Below are 20,691 nucleotides of genomic sequence, written 5' to 3'. Positions count from 1 at the left end.
TAGTGTATATTTCAATATGACCTTTGATTTTATCTCAACAAGAGAAAATGCTGTTTTATTATTACTAGGAGTCTGGTCAATACCACGTCACATTATCATCAACTCTACAACAGTGGGATTATATTGGAATGAGCCAGAAAAACCCAATGGCCTCATTTCCAAATATCAATTGCGTCGTAATGGAACTGTGGTCTTTCTGGGTGGCAGAGAAGATCAGAATTTCACTGATTACAGCTTGGAGCCCAAGAGCAGGTAAACTCAAGAAAGTGCAGAACTGACCCTTTCTGTGTGTTAGGGAGATAGGTTTTTGTCTTGTTTTGTTTTATTTATAAGCTTGGAGGGGAAAGGAAATAAGTATTTTTCCTCTGTGTAATCAGAAAAATCCTTATTCTTTAACAATAAAAATTGAAAAGAACCTTATTAAGTGAACTTCTCATGTGAAAGATCTTCATACCAAGAGAAAACTTATTGCTAGAGCTTCTGAAATCTGTTAAGAAAATGAAAATATGCAAATAAATAAGTAGTTAATTATTTGAACCAAAGTGCAAATTTATAAAGCAGTAAATAATTCTATCTCCCATTCCCCCACGCCTAAAATTATCATACAATTGGGACCAAAATATGTTTTTCTTCAATAATCTTTGTTTTAAAAAAAAAAACTTGTTCCCCACTTTATTGTGTGTGTCGAGAAACCTATAATAGCCTCATTTCTTGGACATGAAATTTTAAATCCAGCGATTGCATAGTTTGCACAGAATTAGGCTGAAAAATATAATCATTAACCAATGAATTGATTCAATTTGGTTATTTTTCCTGTGTATCAGAGTTGTGTTTTTTTTTCATCAAAATTATCCAGAATTACTTGAGTTCAAATCCATCAAAGGATCCAAAAATTTGGAGGATGGATCTCCTTTCCCTGCTTGCTCCTATTAGAGTGTTAGCTCCTTGAAGGCAGGAATTGATCATTTTTGGTTTTAAATGTCTAGTGCCCAATGCAGATCCTTGACTATAGTAGAAACTTAATAAATGTTTGTTGAAATAAACTGTACTGATCCCACTTTCATTATCTTATGGCCTCCCACACCTAGGTCACTTTGATATTCCTTGTCAGTCATGCTTCTTTCATGCTAAAATATGCAGGAAAAAAAGGCAAAAATGGCAGGGAGAACAGTGCTCAGTGAAGAGCACTTAACTAAATATGTCAATGTCTCAGTCATAGAAGTCTAGCTCGGTATTGAACTCTTGACTTATCTTTTATAATATGATTCATGTCTCTAAATAACAAACAGAAGAACTATAGAGATAACAGAACCCTTCTATGCCTGGTCTTGCCACAATGTCCATTTCTTTCTTTTTTTTTCTAGTTATGTTTACCAACTGGAAGCCCACACTGGAGGGGGCAGCAATACTAGTGATGACTATGTTATACAGACTCCTGAATCAACCCCAGAGGAAATTTATGCCCCATATAATGTCACAGTAATTGATCCCTATTCTATATTTGTAGCCTGGAGTCCATCAGGTAAAAAAAAATATTTTTCTTTCAAAGATATATAATATGCAAGTTATGCTATATGTAATGTAATACATGAAATATAAACCTTAGAAAAGAATTACGCATGAAGATGAAATCCATTTTTAAAAACCTGTATTTCATTCTGTTCGGTTGTTTTCCAATTCCCAAGATATAAAATTAATGTTATCATTCCAAACGTAGATATTGATATTATTAATTCATCAAAAATAAAATACAGATTGAGAGTCAGGCCTAGAGACGGGAGGTCCTAGGTTCAAATCCGGCCTCAGACACTTCCCAGCTGTGTGACCCTGGGCAAGTCACTTGACCCCCATTGCCTACCCTTACCACTCTTCTGCCTTGGAGCCAATACACAGTATTGACTCCAAGACGGAAGGTAAGGGTTTAAAAAAAAATAAAATAAAATAAAATAAAATAAAATACAATAATTTGTATTATATCAAATCAGAGATGTTACAAGGTATTGAAGTAATTATTTCTCTCTAAATCTGCTCCCTAAAGGGAGCTTTTTCATATAAAGCCATGTATAGTAAGTCCTATAATAATAGTAGAAATTCACTTTCATTCGATCTCTGAAGCAAAAAAAGATATTAACTATATGCCTATCATTTCATTTCCGGCCATAGGTGGAAAATCAGGAAAGAGAAATAAATATCCACTTTATTTAGAAACTTTGAGCTGTCTTTAGATAAGATAAATGAATTTTCATGTTGTTTCATGTATCTGAAAAGAACATTGACTATCTCATCTAGGCAAGTCCAACATATGAAAGGGAAATATTTGACTTTTCTTCTAACTTTGGAGTTAGAAGGAAATCAAAATGGTCAAATGGAAAGAAAGAGAGTGAATTTAGAGGAAGGCTAAGACTCCAGTTGACATTTTTCTGATAGAAAGAAAAATAAAAGAAGTTCCTCAGCATATTGAGTAGTTCCCCACATTGAACTTGTGCAAGAATATGGACAACAGTCTCTTAGGATGGACAGACACAGATGAATTGTGATCTGCAGCTTTGGTGGGAATACCCACATTGTTGACTTCATTCATCAATTTGAGTAATTTGAATCTATAATTTTGGGGGAGTCATATTAACTATTTTATTTCACATATTAACTTGAAAAAATAAAAGTGATATCTCAGTAGAGAGGAACATAGTCAGGATAGGGTTCTGGACTTGGAGTCATGAAAACTTGAGTCCAAATGTGGCGTTAAGCATTTACCAGCTATGTGGCCCCAGGCAAGTAATTTAACCACTGTCTTTTCAGCTTTGTCAACTGTAAAAATTAGAAATACTAATAGCACCCATCTCCCAGGGTTGTTGTGAGAATAAAATGAGATTAATATTTGTAAAGCATGTAGCACAGTGAAAACTACAAGAGTGGGTGCTTAATAAATGCTTGTTTACTTCCTTCTATTAAATAAATACAATATATTTTCACAATAAACCCAATTAAGCAATAGAAAAAGGAGAATAGAAAAATGAAAGGAAAAAGGAAATGACCTATATATTTTCAAAATCTATCAGAGGAAAATGTCTCTCGGTGCTATTCTTGAAAAGTAAAGGCAAGCAAAACACCAAACATTTTATACATAAAAGGGATAAATACAGTGAGAACTTAAAATAATTTTGCAATTACTATCTACATTTGGCAATATGGATATTTGTGAAAATCTTTTTCTTCTTCAGTTCAATTTTTTTAAAAAACAGCTTAAATTTCTATTCTGAAAAATGGTCAATATAACATCTCATTTTATTAAGAAAATCATTTCTGATTTTCATAGACAATATTCCCAATCTAAGACTTTTTAAAAGATCACTACTGAAGTCTTAAAAAGATTTGTTGTGTTTTTTTCAACTAAAGGAATAAATAAGATCAGGGTTTATTCATTGTCCTGCATACTGAATGAAATCAATCTGAAAGCTATATATGGTTCTTGGTCTAGAAGATTTAAAATATCTAGTGAAAACTATTACTAATTCAAAAACTAAAATTACCACGAATATAAAAAATTTAGTATAATAAGCAAGATTTGGTCAACCAAAGTATCTCATTCTCTCTTAACAAATTATGCTGAAGGTTAACATAAGATAATTTTTAAATCTACCAAATGGTATAAAGAACATTCTCTGATTTGGAAAAAAAAACTGTAATCTATATCATTTTGAAAGCATTATTCTCTTTGTCTATTATTTCTTTGGAAGATTCTTGGAAAGGTTCAAGCTTTCCCTGCTACTAAGCTGCCATTTTGGTTTTGCCCCTCTTTGTCTATTATTTTTTGACCTCATGCTTTGATACTCTTTTGAGTAGAGATAATGTGTTTCTTTTGATAATATTGCTTTTTGTATCTTTTCAACCAAATTGCCTTTCCCTTTATGATATTTTTATTACTAATCCCTTTTGCTTTTTTGAAGTATGGATTTATTTTGTATTTCACTAATTGATCTTGAGGTAAATGCCATAAAATTTTCCATTTGTTCTCCTTTAATTGTTTTCCAGATTCTGATTTCACTTTTGAGCCAATAAGGAGTACACCACTGCATTTCTCAGATTTCTGGGGAATCCATGGAGCTCTGTATTTCATCAGATGGATCAGTTTTCTTCATCTTACAATATTTATTTAGAGATGTTTGCAATAATGGCTTAGTTTTCAATTTTCCTTCTAATTTGAGTATCCTCCCTATTTATTTATCTGCTTATGTTCAAGTTTCATAACAGCATTTTCTTCCTCCTGAGAATTTTGGTGTTGTAAATCCTTTTTCCCCCTTATAAATATCCCTTTTATTCACTTTCTGACTCTGTTTTGATGTAAGGTTTCCTCTTGGAAGCTGAATTTCAATGCTATATCAGTGCCTTCCCACAGTGGGAATTTACTTTTCACTGACTTGGGCCTCTATTCTCAGTAGCTCCTAGAAGAAGAGAGATGGCCATGACTGTTATTCATTCCCCTGTCCTTCAGGTCCAGAGCAGTCCAGCAGAGAAGGCCTCTTTTTTTTTTTTTTTCATTTTTCAGTTCTCTGGTTGAAACCATGTCTGACACCCTTTTTCAGGCTATGAGAAGGATAGCATAGTTTTTCAGGATAGAGTTTTTACCTCTATGGATTCTCTGATCCAGGGGCTATACCAGATAGAAGGAAAGTATAACCTCACATATTCCTCCATATGTGGTTGGACAAAATCGAAGTTCACTTGAGTTCTGATTTAGTCAATTGAAAGGTATTTCTACCATGTTAAGGAATCAGAGCTTAAATAGGATGGTTCTAATTTTACCCTTACTTCTTGTTGGGGTTATTCTTCCTCTGGAAACAGCATTACTTGTTTGACCTCTGGCACATAATTCCTCTTTGGGGTATTTTTGAGAGTAGATGGGGACAAAAGAAAATCCCTAATCTTCAATTTTGTTTGTCACATAATCCAGAAGTCCACTTTCGTGTTTTTTATACCCTAATATTTAGCAATGTTTTGCTTCTCATTGTCTTTAACAGAGTTTATTCACCTCCTGTTAAGTTAGGTTAATAAATTCTCAAAAACTCTCTTTAAAATCTATAATTTTATTCATTTTTCTATGAGTTTAATAAATATCTCCTTTTAATATTTTGTGCAATGTTTATATTTATAAAGGGCCATCTTGGAATGACATGTAAATTTATAAAGGAAAAAATATACAATTATTACTGATTTTTTTAGTACATTCTCAACTCTTAACTACCTCTGGCTCAATAGAACATATTTCATTCAAGTCCAAGATAGTGGAATTTGTGAAACTGCTTTCACTGACTCTCACCATTTAACCAATGGTTAATAAATCTATAATACCTAGAGCTGTCAATCTTTTAGTTTTGAGAAGCACAAAATCCATTACAGAAACTCTGTAATATATGAAAAGATTAAAATCTTAAATTAAAGTATCTTTTTTCTGCTGCCTAGAAGGATTTTGAACTGGAGTAAACAGGTAGACTTGTATATAATTTATAGTTGATGTTTATTGGAAAGCACCTCATATTTTGTCATGATTTAGATTTTTTTTAAAATTCTGGTTCTGAATATTTAAGAGCAGTAGAAATATAAGTATTTTTAAAGAAATGAAATTATATTACAAGTGTAGGTTTCATCAGATATTTAAGGACTTTCTATGTGTACATTTTTTTCTCCTATTTCAGAATGATTTCTGTCTTCACTATAACCAAATAAATCAAACCACTTGGAATTGCATAGGCCAAAAGATAGTTAAATTAATAAGATTTTAGTATTTCAGTCAATATTTGGTCATCATGACTTAAGCAGTTTGGCATAGTGAAGGGTATTAGACTTGGAGTTCAAACAAACAAGACCACCCAGCAACATTATTATTAGTCGTAGGAATACAGGCAAGTGAATTAACCTGTCAGCCTCAGTTATATCATCTATAAAAGGGGATAATATAATTGCATTATCAACTTGATAAATTTCATCCTTCATAAACTTGCCTACATTATAAATCTGTAATATGCTCTATAAATGTGAGCAATTATTACTATCTTTTAAATCATAGTTTTGTTTAATACCTAAACAGCCAATTAATTCAATGAAAATAATGAGCCAGAATTTTTTTGTACCATAAAGATACAATCAGGCCATTGAGTGACTGAGTTTTCCATTTTCACCTGACAGTTTTGTTACTGTGTTGATACAGATTTAATACAATGGCATGTATGTATTGTGGAAACTATGGGTATGTATAAGGGTGTGCTGTAGGAATCTTTTAGTGATAGGGAAGATTAGGTACCAAAAGTGGCTTTTTAAGGGTGCACCTATATGCAATCCAAATTCTAACAGCTCTAACATTCAATGGGCCAACTGGCTGTTATTAAGCATATACTATGTGCCAAGTGTTCTACTAAGCTCTGGAGAAACAAACAAAGCCAAAAAATACAAGCTACCTTAAGGACTGACTTAGAAAATGGGAGACAACCTGATAACAATAGATATATAATATATGCCAAGTAGAAGGAAGATACTCTGATAGAGGGTAGGCACTGGCCACTTGGGAAAGCAAGAAAAGCCTCTTGGAATAGGTAGGTTGAACAAAGTCTTGAGGAAAGTCAAGGAAACCTTAGTGGCACAGGTGAGGGACTAGAGCCTCCAGGCATGACAGACACTAGAGGAACTACAGAAGTAGGCTAATGTTGCTGGAATGTATAGTGTTTAGAGGAGAGTAAGAAAAATTCATGTTTGAGACCATCAGTTGTTTGGTGGGAAGTGGGTAGCAAGTTTCAGAGTTCTCTGGAATCTTGGTGGGTCACTGTATTTAACAGAATTCTAAATTCTTTCAAAGTTCTTTTAACAATGCTGTTGGTTAAATACCCAGTTGAAAAAGCTAATTGATGCCAATTCACTGATTGATATTGGGGAACACAGATTTAGGGTCCTTTCAAATGAACCTAAGCTTTTCAGTTATCCCTAGAATCCTGAGGAGAGAAGCAATCAACTGATATCTGAGGACCCAACTCACCAGAGCTAGTGGGAGTTGGGGAAGTAAGTAATCTTGGTAGAAGTGTTGCTGCAGGAACACTTGCGCTGCAGCTAGAAGGATTGTAGATTTATTATTTTTTTTTTACAAAAGAAAAAGAAAATGATTCTAGAGTTCAAGTTGAGATTCATATGATCTAGAGGTTTCTGAAAATATCAGATTCACTACCTCCCTTACTTGTTCCAACCCCCATTTGCAATGAATGGAAAACTCCTTCCCCAAGCCTTTAGGAATAGGGTCCCTCCTCTCTCTAAATTTAATGCCAGTGTGAGTAGTTCAGTTTTGTAGGCATGAGTATGTGTTTTAAATAACTGGTTAAAGAGAAGAAATTAAATGGAAATAAAAATTCTCAGTGCTAGCTAAAGCAGTAGGGAAGCAAGGTGAGGGTTTAACAAAAAAGCAACACAAGGAACAATTTAAAATTTCAACATCAAAAACTTTGTCTCAAGGACTTGAACTGCAAAGAAACAAGCACCAAAGGAGGAAGAGAAAATTTTCTGATCATCTATAGAAATGGAATCTATGAAATACCAAAGATCCAGGAGTATAATCCGGTCATTTATAGGTAATGTTTTCATGAACTCAGTGAAAAATGAATCTCCAAAAAAGCTTCGGATTGATGACAATCATTTAAATTTGTTACAAATTTTTGCAAGTTGCAAGAAGTAAAACAAAACAAAAAAACAAGTTCGATTAAATACAAATAGAAAGCCTGTACATTATTAGTAAAATGAGAAACAGAACAATTATAACACTCATTTTACAGAAGAAGAAACTGAGGCCAATTTAGCAACGGAAAAGAAATAAAACTTAAACTATCACGATTCAGTTATGAAGTATAGATTTATCATTAAGTTGAAAATATAGCAATCTTCCAATATATGTACTTTACACACACACCACACACATGTACACATGCATGCACACACGCATGCACGTATGCACACACTCATGCTCTATATATCTTGAAGCCAGATACACTATTTTCTGTTTTGGATTACCTCCACTCTGATTCTTTGTTGCCCCCAAAGTTTCCCAATTTTGTATTATGGGCAATTTATGATCCTTACCTTCAAATATTCAAAGCTTCATTTAAGTTATATAGAAAGAGTAGCAAAGACTTTTGCTAGACCAATTGCTATTTTAGCTTGACAATGGGAATATAAACCACCTATAAGTCAAGTCTGGACTTCTGTATTATTTTGAAATCAGGTAAAGGATTTATAGATTTTATCTTGAGCAGAATGAAATTAGAGAAAGTGAGGAAACAGATGGGGTGGCACTTAAATATAGAATTGCTTCAGGAAACTTGGTTGGCTCATACAAAACAAGAATGGAAAATAGACATACTCCCTGCTGTTTGGAAATCTAAACATTCAGATTTATCAAAAGTCTGAAATTGAGAATCAAATTTTCAAGTACATTAAAGTGATGACTGTATCAAACTGTTATGACCCGTAATCATGCTCTAATTAACAATGCAGTTGAATCCTACTCTTATTCTTTTCATGACAATCCAATTGTTTAAATTTCATGCATCCTATTGAAATAATAATTTCCCTTTTGCATCTTTCATCTTTTAAAGGGCTCTGGGGTTGCTCTGCTAAGACAATCATTTTGATTAATTTTGTTTAAAAATATAACTCTATTAATTAAATTTGGATTAGAGGATAGTTCATCATGGTATCTATCACCTGTCTATAGACAATAGAGATATTTTATAATTCCATACACTCATCTATAAATTTAACTCAAATATTTTACCTTTGGAATTATAATTATCATTTTACCTTCCAAAGAAGCATTCCTATTTTAAGTGTGATAATCCACCACCAGTGCTTGGTCTAACTTCATAACTTTCAAGTGCAGTATCCTAAAAAGCTCAATGACATCAGTGGTTGCATCTGTTGACTTTTCAAAGCAAAATAGCCAACCTACATGGCAAGTTCAATTTTTACTTTCCAGTATTATGCTTTCTTTTCTATTGAGTCAACCTAGATAGAAACTGAAGTCTCAATTACATAATATAACCCAAATCAAGAATGAAAAAAAGACTGCTTCACAAGTAGAAAATTTGAATGGAAGAAAATTCATATTTATGGCAATCCATCCTTTTTCTCAGTAATAACAGGATGGCTACTTCTGTACTGAGTCTTCATCTTGGCAACAGCTCCCAACTTCCTACCCCTATTGGAATTTGGAAGATATATTTGCCATATATACTATGCCAAGGTGTGTTCTGATAGTGAAATGGAAGCAATTAAGGGATATTGAAGTGTAGTAGGTGCCCTTACTCTCATCTTCCTTGATGTTTGTTCATTCACTATTCCTGGCAGTCATGTGGAAGCTTAGTGGTGGAGAATATCTTCTGGCCAGGTATCTACTTCAGTAGATCATGTATTTTTATGTCATCATCATCATTATTATTATCATTATTATTGTTATTAGATAATGGGGACATTTTAATAGAGTAGATGGTTTCCTAATGTCTCTCTTAGCTCCAGTTTTTCAGGTGACAAATTTCAGGGTAGTATCCCAAAGAAAGTCCTTCTATATCCCTAACATGATGGCCACAGATGTCACCACTTTCCACATGTAGTAGGATAGGAAGTCAAATAGCCATGCTTGGATAGGGACCCATGGCTGCCTTTGCACACCTTGTATGCTTCATTCCTTTATCATTGATCTTATAAGCAGCAAAATGTTTGCAGTAAAGGTAATTAGCATTTTCTTCTTCTCTGGGTAAAGGAGAGAGAGTGCATCAGCAGGAGAAGGAGCAAGTTTACAACAATGACAGGGATTACTGGAATCAGTTGTCATTGTAATCAACAGGAGAGGACTGAAATCTCAGGAAGCATTGACTCAGTAAAAAAGAGATCCTCAGAAAGAAGATCAAGCTTATCATTTAATTGGGCTATGCTTAGTAGAAACAAAATGGCCAGCTACCATCCTGGTAAATTCTCTTTTATGTCCTAACAAAAGTTTATTCTATTCTTCTGACTGATTGTTCTAGTAATATTTTTTGAATTTTGTTCTAATATTAAATATTTTTTAGCTTCTCATTCTCTTTTTCTCATGGGTTTAAACATTTGTTTCATATCCAATTTATGTTTATATAATGGGTACTTTTCACTGTTTTCCCCCTTTTGGGGAAGCAATAAAATTGTCCCCAAATATTCAGAACGGTGGTGATAAACCAATGAATGTGAGAATGAGAAGCCCATCCTCCTGAGGAAACATCAGGTTCCCTGAGAAATGAACCTGGCTAGGTTATAGAATAGGAAGGGACAGGTATTCCCAGTGCTTTATGAGTCTCAGTGGCAGAACACAGATTGTCAGCCCTGTTACTTCAGTTGAGTGGTTGTTTCTACCAGCTACACTTGACATAGAAGAAAACAACTTACCTACAAATTAAATATCACCATAAGCATGAAGTGACTTTAGATACTTGGCCAATTCATTTATGGGCAATAGAGGCAGCCAATGTTTAGTTGAACTGAGTGTGAATTTCTTAAGTTGAAGGAATTAACCAAGGATTTTAAGACTTATACTACTAAAGATAAGAGAAATGCATCTCTTCCATTGAGATTTGGTCAGGCTTAACACTCTAAAACTGAGTTCCCTTTCCACCCTCCTTAGATTCTGAGGCATGTATGGGCATTTTTTATCTGAAAGAGCTGGAGTCTTTCATTGGTTATATAATGCTGATAAACTTCATAGGCTATTATAGCTAAACTCAGGAAAAGTGTCTTTCCCATCTAAATACAATTGGTTGCTATAAGCCTTCTGATGAGTCCCCCAAGGGATAAGGAATCTGGGCAGTCTTCATAGTGTTCTTACCTCTTTCTTTGGCCTCTGAGACTTCCCTAATAAGGGTGGGAATATAAGGAACATATTATCATTTATATAGACCCAAGCTATTGTTGTGAGCTTTACTGAATGAGCCTAAAACTGGAAGCTTAAAAGTCAGACCATCAGGATATCCGACTTTGGGAGCAGGATCAGTGACAGAACATCCCATTTTTTGCATATTCTGATGTCTATCAGTGCTTATGTTATTGGATCCTCCCTTGACTTATTTCCTTATTTCTAGTCTGAGCTTGTTCCCCCTTATTCTGACCCCAATTATATTGGGAACTTCATGGGAAGAGGGCTTTCCATTGTGACATAATATTCTTCAATCAAGGAACCCTCTACCTCCAATACTGTACAGGATTGGGCTAAGTCCCAGAACATCTGCTAGAGCTTTCATTTGACCTATCACCTTCATTGATCATTGGAACAGATTTTATAAAGATCAGTTTTGTTTGCCTCCCCCGCCCCGAACTCAATAAATAGACTTATTTCCTTGCAGACACAACCTTTGCCCTCAATCATCACCAGTTTACTAAAGGGAAGTGGATGGCAGGGGATAGTTTTCCAGTTCAGTACATTACTTGACATTGTTTATAGGGATGAAGGTATGGATAGTGATGTTGAGGGAACATTATTGCTCACTGCAACACCAGTACAAGTGCAGGAAAAAATATATGTGTTTATTCATTTCTAGTCTGATATTGGGAACCCCAAGATCAATATTATAAACACAAGATACATACACCTCACAATTGGGAAAAAGAGAAGATGTTTCTCTCAAGGTCATATTTACTTTATTGCCTGGATGGCTTGAGAAAATCATCTCTCTGGCAATGAAGAGAGGGATAGTTGATCTCAATCATATAGAAGGGGTTTGGAGAAGGTGAGAGAAGGGTAAATTGATCATTCTGCCTTATCTAAGAGCAAAAATCAAAAGTAAGCAATGGAACCCACAGAGGAAGTTGAAGGTAATCATAATGTGAGAAGGGAGGAAATAAGCATTATAAAGCACCTACTATGGTCCAGACACTATATTCAGTGATTCACAAATATTATCTTTTAAGACAGAAAATGAGGTTTCACTTTCATAGTGAGAATATCCTCATAAGGAAGTAGAGAATATCCTCATAAGGCAAGAAATCAGGAAAATGGTAATGGGGTGGCAGATTGAAGAGAAAGGAGGTATCATCTCAAGCCAAAGGCAAAGTACAAGCAAAGGGATGGTAAACTCTTAGCTTCTTCTGGATATGGTCTTAAAGATGTTTTGAGGTGGAAACACCTATAAAGACTTTCAGTTCTTCATAGCAAACTTTCTGTTCATGGTTGCTTTCCATCTGATGCTATCAACAGCTGGCTTCCAGCTCTCTGCTGTTACCTTCTGACTGGTTTATAATTTAATAACAATGCAGTTGTTTATGAGCAAAAAAGGGTGGTGATTGTGATTTGGGATGTGATCATCTTTTTTCTGTGTTGACATTATACCTTATATACTGTTTCCTTTGGATGTTTTAGAACCATGCTCCAGATCATTTATTTATTTTACACATGAAGTATGTAAAGTGTAAAAGTGTAAAAAGTATGTAAACCTGGTCTGACTAGCTGTATGATCTTATGATGATATACCTTTCAAAAAGCTAAAATAGTTATCTTTAATTGCATATCATTCAGATTCTGTGAGTTGCATCCAATAATCATTTTTGTTTTAAATCATATTATGAGGTTACATCCTTGTGTTCTTGGAGACCAGTAGAAGATCAGCTTCAGTAGATCCTTCCAGAATAGAAATCTGTCAAGGATGCACATGATAATGATGGTCTGTATATCTGTCATCCAAAGACCAACCTAACCATATTTGGAAAGGCTCATTGTCAGCTTGTCTGTAGGATGATTAAATTTTTGGCCATAGCAATTTCCAAAGGGTATCCACTAACATATAGAGACGTTATAATCTGTGTGAGTGCAGAGAGGATCCATGCTGACCATATGACAAATATTTGAAAAAGTACAAAGTATTTGAAGGAGGTACTGAATGCTCTGCAGGAACTGAGGTGTGATACAATATCTAAATGAGATGTGGGTCCCCGCCTTCATGAACCATGCAATCTAGAAGGATTGGGAGAAAAATAATAGCTCACATTTATATGCAACTTTTAAGTTTCTAAAGCAATACTTTCATAGCAACCTTATGAGAAAATGAAGATATTATGATTTTACAAGTGAAGAAACTAGATTAAGGAAAACTGTGTTTGGAGTCAGAAATCTGCCTCAGTTTCTTTTCCTCTGGATGATCTTGAACAAGTTACTAAATTTTTTTAGGTGTTAGTTTCCTTCTTTGCAATATTGGGTGGTGGCGGTAAACTAGAATATGTCAAAAATCTCCTACAGTTCTAAATCCTGTGATTCCATGACACTCACACCAATAGACATGTAGTAGGTAATGAAGTTAGGACTTGAAGCCTGATCTACTCACACTCAGAGCCAGAGCTTTCCTCTTCAACCCTGTTGCTTGTTCTCTTTTCATTCTGAGCTAGCCAAAAGGCACTCAACTGAATCATAGACTTAAAGATATAGGGAACCTTAGAGAGAATTTAGTCCATCTCCTTTCTTTTACAGGTCAGTTACCCGATGCCCATAGAGCTTATGTGATTTGTTCAAGGTCACACAGGTAGGAAGGGGCAGAGCTGAGATTTCAACCCAGGTCCTCTGACTATAAATCCAATATTCTTTTCACTGAACCACACTATTCTTCTTGCCTGATTGACAGGCTAATTTTGGCTCACGGATTCTTTTTTCCTCTTAATCCTACAACCTGAACGAGGGAAGAATGTGATGGAGGTAAGTGGGAGGAAGGAAATTTAGTTGTTGATGACCCTAATTCCTTGCCCTCCTCTTTTACTCATCTTTACTATGTATAGATTTGTTTTTATGTGTTTTTTTCCTTCTATAAACATACTCTCCTTGAGGGAAAGATTTTTTTTTCCTTTTTGTGTCTGTATCTTTAAGCATCTAATACTGGATCTGGCACGTGGCAGATTCTAAATAAATGCTTGTGGAACAGAGACAATATTTTTCCTCTGATTTCTTTAGTAAGAAGAACTGCCAGTAGAGAAATCCCCTGTACCAATAAGATCTGAACAGTTCTGACCCCTATGGCCTTATTGAGTTGCAAGGGGGCCCTAAGATGTCAAAGGTCTTCGCCTAGGTCATACAACCAAAATGCATAAGAGAGGCAGAACTATAAGCCAGGTCTCTAACCACCATACGATACCGCCTCCCTTGTTCCACTTCCACACTCCAAAGAATGAATAACTAACAACCTCCAGCCCATAAAGAGAATCAAGCTTGATTTGTTACAAACTCCATGTTAAAAGCAACCACTGTTTTAAAGCAAATAGGGCTGTCATGCTGAATTAATAGATTTCCTCATAGAATTGTCCTGGCTCTGTCTCCTTAAAAGAAAAGGAAAAAAGAAAGATCATTTGATTGACTTGTCCCATTGCAAAGTGTGCACCTGCTGTGAAATAAAGCCACCAAGAAAAAAAAAGTTGAATAATTTAACTTTTTTATTTGTAAAGATAATCAGGGTTTTTCTGATTACATCTTAACTTCATAAATGTTAAATAACCTATCAGCATCTAGTTGTTGTAAATTATGAAAAGGAGTATTGCTAGGAATATTAACCAACGGATTCCTTGTTCTTTAGTGAACATGAAAATGTGTTATGGCAGGTTGTCATTGTGCTCCTGGTAACTTTGACACCAAATAACAAAACTGCCATTTGCACTTAGGGTAAATTGGTTCACTTCTGCTTTCATGGCTGCTTTTATTCTGACAGAAATTTATGAACTCTGGAACTAACCAAGTCGTGTGGTCTCCCAGTTGACTTAAACAAATATGCCCATTTCATTTCATTTCGGCATCAGAATACCAGGGGGCTAGGCACCTTCAGACTCATTGCAGATGGTGGAGGGTATGCAAGAACACAGGAGGTTTTCATGTCAGTGTCCTGTGAATTATGACAGTGTTGTTGCCCCCCTCTTTCCTTCAGTAAATGCATGTCACTTTCTGGCTTGTTCACAGCTTAAAGGAATATTTTCTGTTTACATACTCATCACACATAAAGGGCATCTCCTTCACATTAACTAAGGTTTTTAAAAAACACACTTGCTTGGAAGAGCCCCACTTAAACCAATATGAAGATGATTTGGGCTTTTTGTTTATGTATGTGTGTGTGTATATAATTTATAAACTTATGATATAGGATGATCCCTCTCAGCACCAGGAGGTGTTATCCCTTTTCAGCAGAAAGCTCCCTTTTGTTAGACAACAGGGGCTAGCGACAGATTTCTTCCAAATTGTCATTAAAGGTCCCTGATTTACTCATTTGATGACATTATTTAACTCTAAGTATTTTAAACATTTTATTATGATGTCTGTGCATACCTACCGGATGCTGTTTGATTGGCTTCTGAGTGATAGGGGATAGGGAAAGAGACAAGACCTGTGACTTCCTTGGTTTAGGTTTCTTATGTGAGGAATACAGGTGAGGATATCTTCTCTGGAGCTTAGAGCCTTTGAAAGTTACAGGGTCAGCAAGATGGTACAGTGAATAGAGTGTCAGGCCAGGATCTGAGTTCAAAACTGACCTTAGACACTTCTTGAGTGAACCTGAGCAAGTCACTTTTCCTAGTTTCCTTAGCTCTTGCCTTTCTGTCTTAGTGTTTTTACTAAGATGAAAATTAGGTTTTGTGTGTTTGTTTTTAAAAGGTGAAGGCAGCTAGCTAGCTCCAGGAATAGAGAGTCAGACCCATAAATGGGAGAACATGCGTTCAAATCTGATCTCAGACACTTCCTTACTATGAGACCCTGATCAAATCATTCATCTCTCATTACCTTACTAGCCCTTACTGCTCTTCTGCCCTAGAACTTTAGAACCATAGTATTGATTCTAAAATGTAAAGTAAGAGTTTTTTTTAAAGAAAGAAAGGAATTTATAGGCTAAGTAAATTGCTCAGAGTCACAAAACCAAGATGTATCAGAGGCAGGATTTTTGTTTTTCTGACTCTAAGACCGGCTTTCCATCTCTTACATCATGTTGTATCTCACGAGGTACGGGGTGCGGGTGGACAGAGACATATATTAATTATGAAAAGTCTCGGGAAAAATATTTCTTCCAAAGATATAAATTTTCCTACTTTGAAATACTTATAGTAACTCCAAAAGAATGTGGATTAAAGTTTGAAGGAACCTTTATGTCCTAACCATTCCTGGGGCACTTAAAGTTTCTTATGCCATAGACCCCTTTGTCAATCTGGCTATGGATGAAGTCCATTTTTCTCAGAAAAAAAAATGTGTTTTTCACTGTTTAAAATTAAATACATAGGATTATAAAAGACAGTAATTTTTTGAAATACAGTTTTCAAATTTGTTTTTAAAAACAAGTTCAAAGACTCTAAGGTTAAGAATCCCTGATCTAGTTTAACCTTGTCATATTTTAGTTAAGGAACCTAAGGTTTAAAAAAAAATAACTTACTCAAGGTAACATAGCAAAAACTAGGGTAACAGAATATTGTCCAATAGAAGTCATAATGAATGTATTTACTTTAATATAGTATATAATGATAAATTTATTCATAATAATGTCATTTTTGTAGCTTTTAAGGTTTACAAAGGATTTCATAAATATTCCTTTGTTTGATCTCAGAACATAGACACTATTTTTATCTCCATTTTATAGATGAGGTTTTTAAAAGTTGAGTGACTTGTCCAAGGTCAGGTAGCTAATAAATGTCTGAGGATGTATTTGAACTTCGGTCTTCCTAGTTGAAGTTCAGTACTCTACCCACTGTACCATTAATTATACTCCATGTTCTTTAGAGTTCTCTTAAGTGTTTAATGAATTTCTCATAAATGGAATCTATACCATCAATGACTACATATAAATATAGAGTAAATAAATGCAGACCAACCCCTTTCAAATCAAGAATTCTAAATTTGAAGAACCCGAATTAGCATTGTCTGTGAAGTTTGAATGGGGAATCCAACCAAAACTTATCCACCTATAGTCCTGCTGGTTGCAGCCTTCCCTAAAGTCATATCAAGAATAAGAAGAAGAAAGGGGAAATCTTCTGAGCTTAAATATTGTTGATATCACATTCACAGAATATCATGAAATACTCTACCTTCTCTGTTCTTGGTCCCAGTTTGATTCCTAGACAACACAATTCAGATTTCTTCAGGACTTTCTGATTAAAGAAGTTCCAATTTTCAGCTTGCTAAATCCCTTTTGAACCTTTGCTAATCCCCTTTCTCTCTGCAATGATCTGTAGGAAGGAGGTCTCTTTATTATATGTGGCTGCTCTTTATATTCAAAAATGATGTTATGGCAGTAACTGTTATGGCCAGGTGTGCACAGCATATTCAGAGACTGTTCTTTTGTTAATGGCTACTGCAGTGGTTCATAGAATATACTAGATGCTATTCACCTCATGTCCATGGATTGTGAACACACAATAACTAAAGAAAAACTTTAAACTCAGTATTGTTATTGTGTTTACTAAAGCCAGTTAGCTTAGTGGATATATAGATATACTCTTTATATACATATATTAAATATTCTATTTATATATAAACTATATATAACACACACACACACACATATATATATATATAACTGGGTTGACAATCTATTATTTGTTTGAGTATCATAAAGCAACATATGTAGAGGGAAAAGCATTGAATATAGAGATAGGAGATCTGAGATCTGTTCCTGACCAGCTGTGTGACCTTGGGCAAGTCATTTAAGCCCAACTAGGTTGCAGTTTCCTCACCTATAAAATGAGAGAACTCTGAAAAAAAAAAGCTTGTATATGTCCACCTCCAGAAAAAAACAACAACTGATAAATAGAAACATGCAAGACATAGTTTTATACAAATATGTTTATCAAAAAATGCCTTCTCTAGTGTGGGGAGGGAGACAGATACCTGAGAATCTTACTTTAACAAATATATGTGTAAAAAAAGAATTTTAGATTCAGAGTTGAAAGACATCTTAAATCATCTATTCTAATTCTTGCGTTACCTCAAATACATTAATCCCTTCTACATCTAAAAGAAGAGGTTCCCCCAGCTTCTGCTTAAACCACACCATTGTTAAAGCACCCTCCTTATTCCTTATGTAGGTAAATATATCTATTAAATATTTTTAAGTCATTGCCTGGTGGTAATATATCATTGTTTAAAGTTTTGTCTTTAGAATAGTCCTTAAGGCTGCAATGTTTTTAGTGTCTCTAGTCTAAAGTCACATTATGAAAGCTTCTTAAGTAATATTCAAATATTCAAAGTATAATTTTTCCATCTAACTTCTCAACTTCTCAACCATATACTTTTTTAATATTTATTTTTTAGAAAAGTTAACATGGTTACATGATTCATGCTCTTACTTTTCCCTTCACCTCCCAACCTCCCTCACCCATAGCCGATGCGTATTTCCACTGATTTTAACATGTGTCATTGATCAAGACCTATTTCCAAATTGTTGATAGTTGCATTGGTGTGGTAGTTTCGGGTCTACATCCCCAATCATGTCCACCTCAACCCATGTGTTCAAGCAGTTGTTTTTCTTCTGTTTCCTCTCCTGTAGTTCTTCCTCTGAATGTGGGTAGCGTTCTTTACCATAAGTCCCTCAGAATTGTCCTGGGTCATTGCTTTGCTGCTACTACAGGAGTCCATTACTTTCGATTTTACCACAATGTATCAGCCTCTGTGTACAATGTTCTTTTGGCTCAGGTCCTTTCACTCTGCATCAATTCCTGGAGGTCTTTCCAGTTCACATGGAATTCCTCCAGTTTATTATTCCTTTGAGCACAATAGTATTCCATCACCAGCATATACCACAATTTGTTTAGCCATTCCCCAATTGGAGGGCATCCCCTCATTTTCCAGTTTTTTGCAACCACAAAAAGCGTGGCTATAAATATTTTCATACAAGTCTGTTTATCTATTATCTCTTTGGGGTACAAACCCAACAATGGTATGGCTGGATCAAAGGGCAGGCAGTCTTTTACAGCCCTTTGAGCATAGTTCCAAATTGCCATCCAGAATGGTTAGCCCACTCTCCATAACAGTTAACCTGTCCTGATTGCATGTTCAAGGTCTATTTCAGAGATTTCAAAGTCCAATTTCTCTCTTTTTCTTCTTATCATCTCTTACCTTTGTTTTGAATATTAGTTCTATGTTAATCAGAATCAAGTTAAATTTTTTTTTGGTCCTGACTTCATCATAGCTGTGGAGTCTTGCATTTAGTAGGGAAAAGTGAAAAGAACAGTCAATATATTTGAATTTAAGTCCTAGCCCTTCTGGATAGAATTATCCTCTATAAAATTGAGGAATTGGGCTAGATGACATTCCAGGTTCATTACAGCTCTAGACCTTTGATCTAATGATCTATCTTATTTACTCTTATCTTGACAGTGTAGCTAACTAGAAACTTCATTATTTATAATAGGGGATAGGAACCAGACTTGTGACTTCAATGGTATTGAGATCTCCCAGGTGAAAAAATTCACTTTAGCAATGGAAGTTGGCATCTTCTTTACCATTTAGTCTTCGTAAGTTGTCTATAGTACTGAGAGTTTGCATGAGGATCAAATAGTCAGAATGTTCAGAAATGAGACTTGAACCAATGTCTTCCTAGCTTAAAGGCAAGATTTCTATCTGCCATACCACATAGTCTTGTTATTTCTCATGGTGAAGAGAAAAATCTTCAACTTTTGGTGTTGCAGAGAAAATCATTTGAACAGAAATTTAAGAAGAGAATATGGTCTATGTGGAAGGGATTCCCTTCTGCATTCAGGGAACATACTTTCTCCACAATATAAAATCAAATAATTCCTGATTCATTTCACTATATTTTGAAGAGGCTAAATATGGCTCTAACCTTTCTTCTCAAAAGCAGCAATAGTGAGCACTAACATTTTTTGGACACAAATTTCATATGGATTTCATGTACAGGACCATAAGTCTCACTGACAGAATGGACTGTCCTGGCTCAATAATTGATGCACTGAGAAGTCTCTAGGTATACCATGATTTGGATATTTTATGGGCTATTATGTCAAGAATCTGTGTCAGACAGAATGCTATACACAATGCTATATAGAAAAATTATCGTCACTTGCAAAACTACTGATATTTTTTATGTACTTTGGGGGTAAGTAAGCCTAGGTAGAAAAATATGAAGCATTTTCTAATTATCCTGGGTTTGTTTTTAAGAGAAAATGTTATGGCATGTTTTATTTTTCCAGTCATGAAGAGAAAATAGTGTATTTTGTGTTTAGGGAAAATATATTTATTTTCATTTCTTTTATAGATGCTTAAATCATAAAGCTTACATTCATAAAGGTCTTAATTCAATTAAGCAGCAATATCTTCCAACTATGCAATTTGAAATGTATATTGTTGTTAATTAATAAGAATTTCTAGACCATTTCACTAATTTTAATTTTATTTTTCAGGAGAGACACATGTCCTTAAGATGCCTTTACAATATAATGTCTTACTAAACCCTGGTAGTGTGGCACCATTGATCCATCCAGTTGGTTACCATCATTTAACTGTGGTAAAAAATCTAACCCCATATACACAGTATGAAGTAAGGATACAAGCATGTCAAAATGGTGAGCAAGATTTAAACCCTTTTGGGGCTGATTCAAGTGTCTAATTTTCCCCCAAAAAATGAAAACAAATATATATATATATATATATATATATATATATATATATATATATATATA

General features: G+C 34.7%; 1 protein-coding gene across 1 annotated transcript in view; it reads left to right on the top strand.

Moving 5' to 3' along the window:
- Positions 1-20,691, top strand: part of USH2A (usherin) — a 1,059,501-nt gene that overhangs the window by 861,949 nt on the left and 176,861 nt on the right. The window contains exons 56-58 of the mRNA XM_044674959.1: positions 69-252; positions 1,365-1,522; positions 20,416-20,574. Coding sequence (XP_044530894.1) covers positions 69-252; positions 1,365-1,522; positions 20,416-20,574 — 501 coding nt within the window. The remainder of the gene's footprint in view (positions 1-68; positions 253-1,364; positions 1,523-20,415; positions 20,575-20,691) is intronic.

The sequence above is a fragment of the Gracilinanus agilis genome, chromosome 4 (genome assembly GCF_016433145.1).
Source record: "Gracilinanus agilis isolate LMUSP501 chromosome 4, AgileGrace, whole genome shotgun sequence".
NCBI classification, from domain to species: Eukaryota; Metazoa; Chordata; class Mammalia; order Didelphimorphia; family Didelphidae; genus Gracilinanus; species Gracilinanus agilis.
This window is presented reverse-complemented; position numbering and strand designations above follow the sequence as displayed.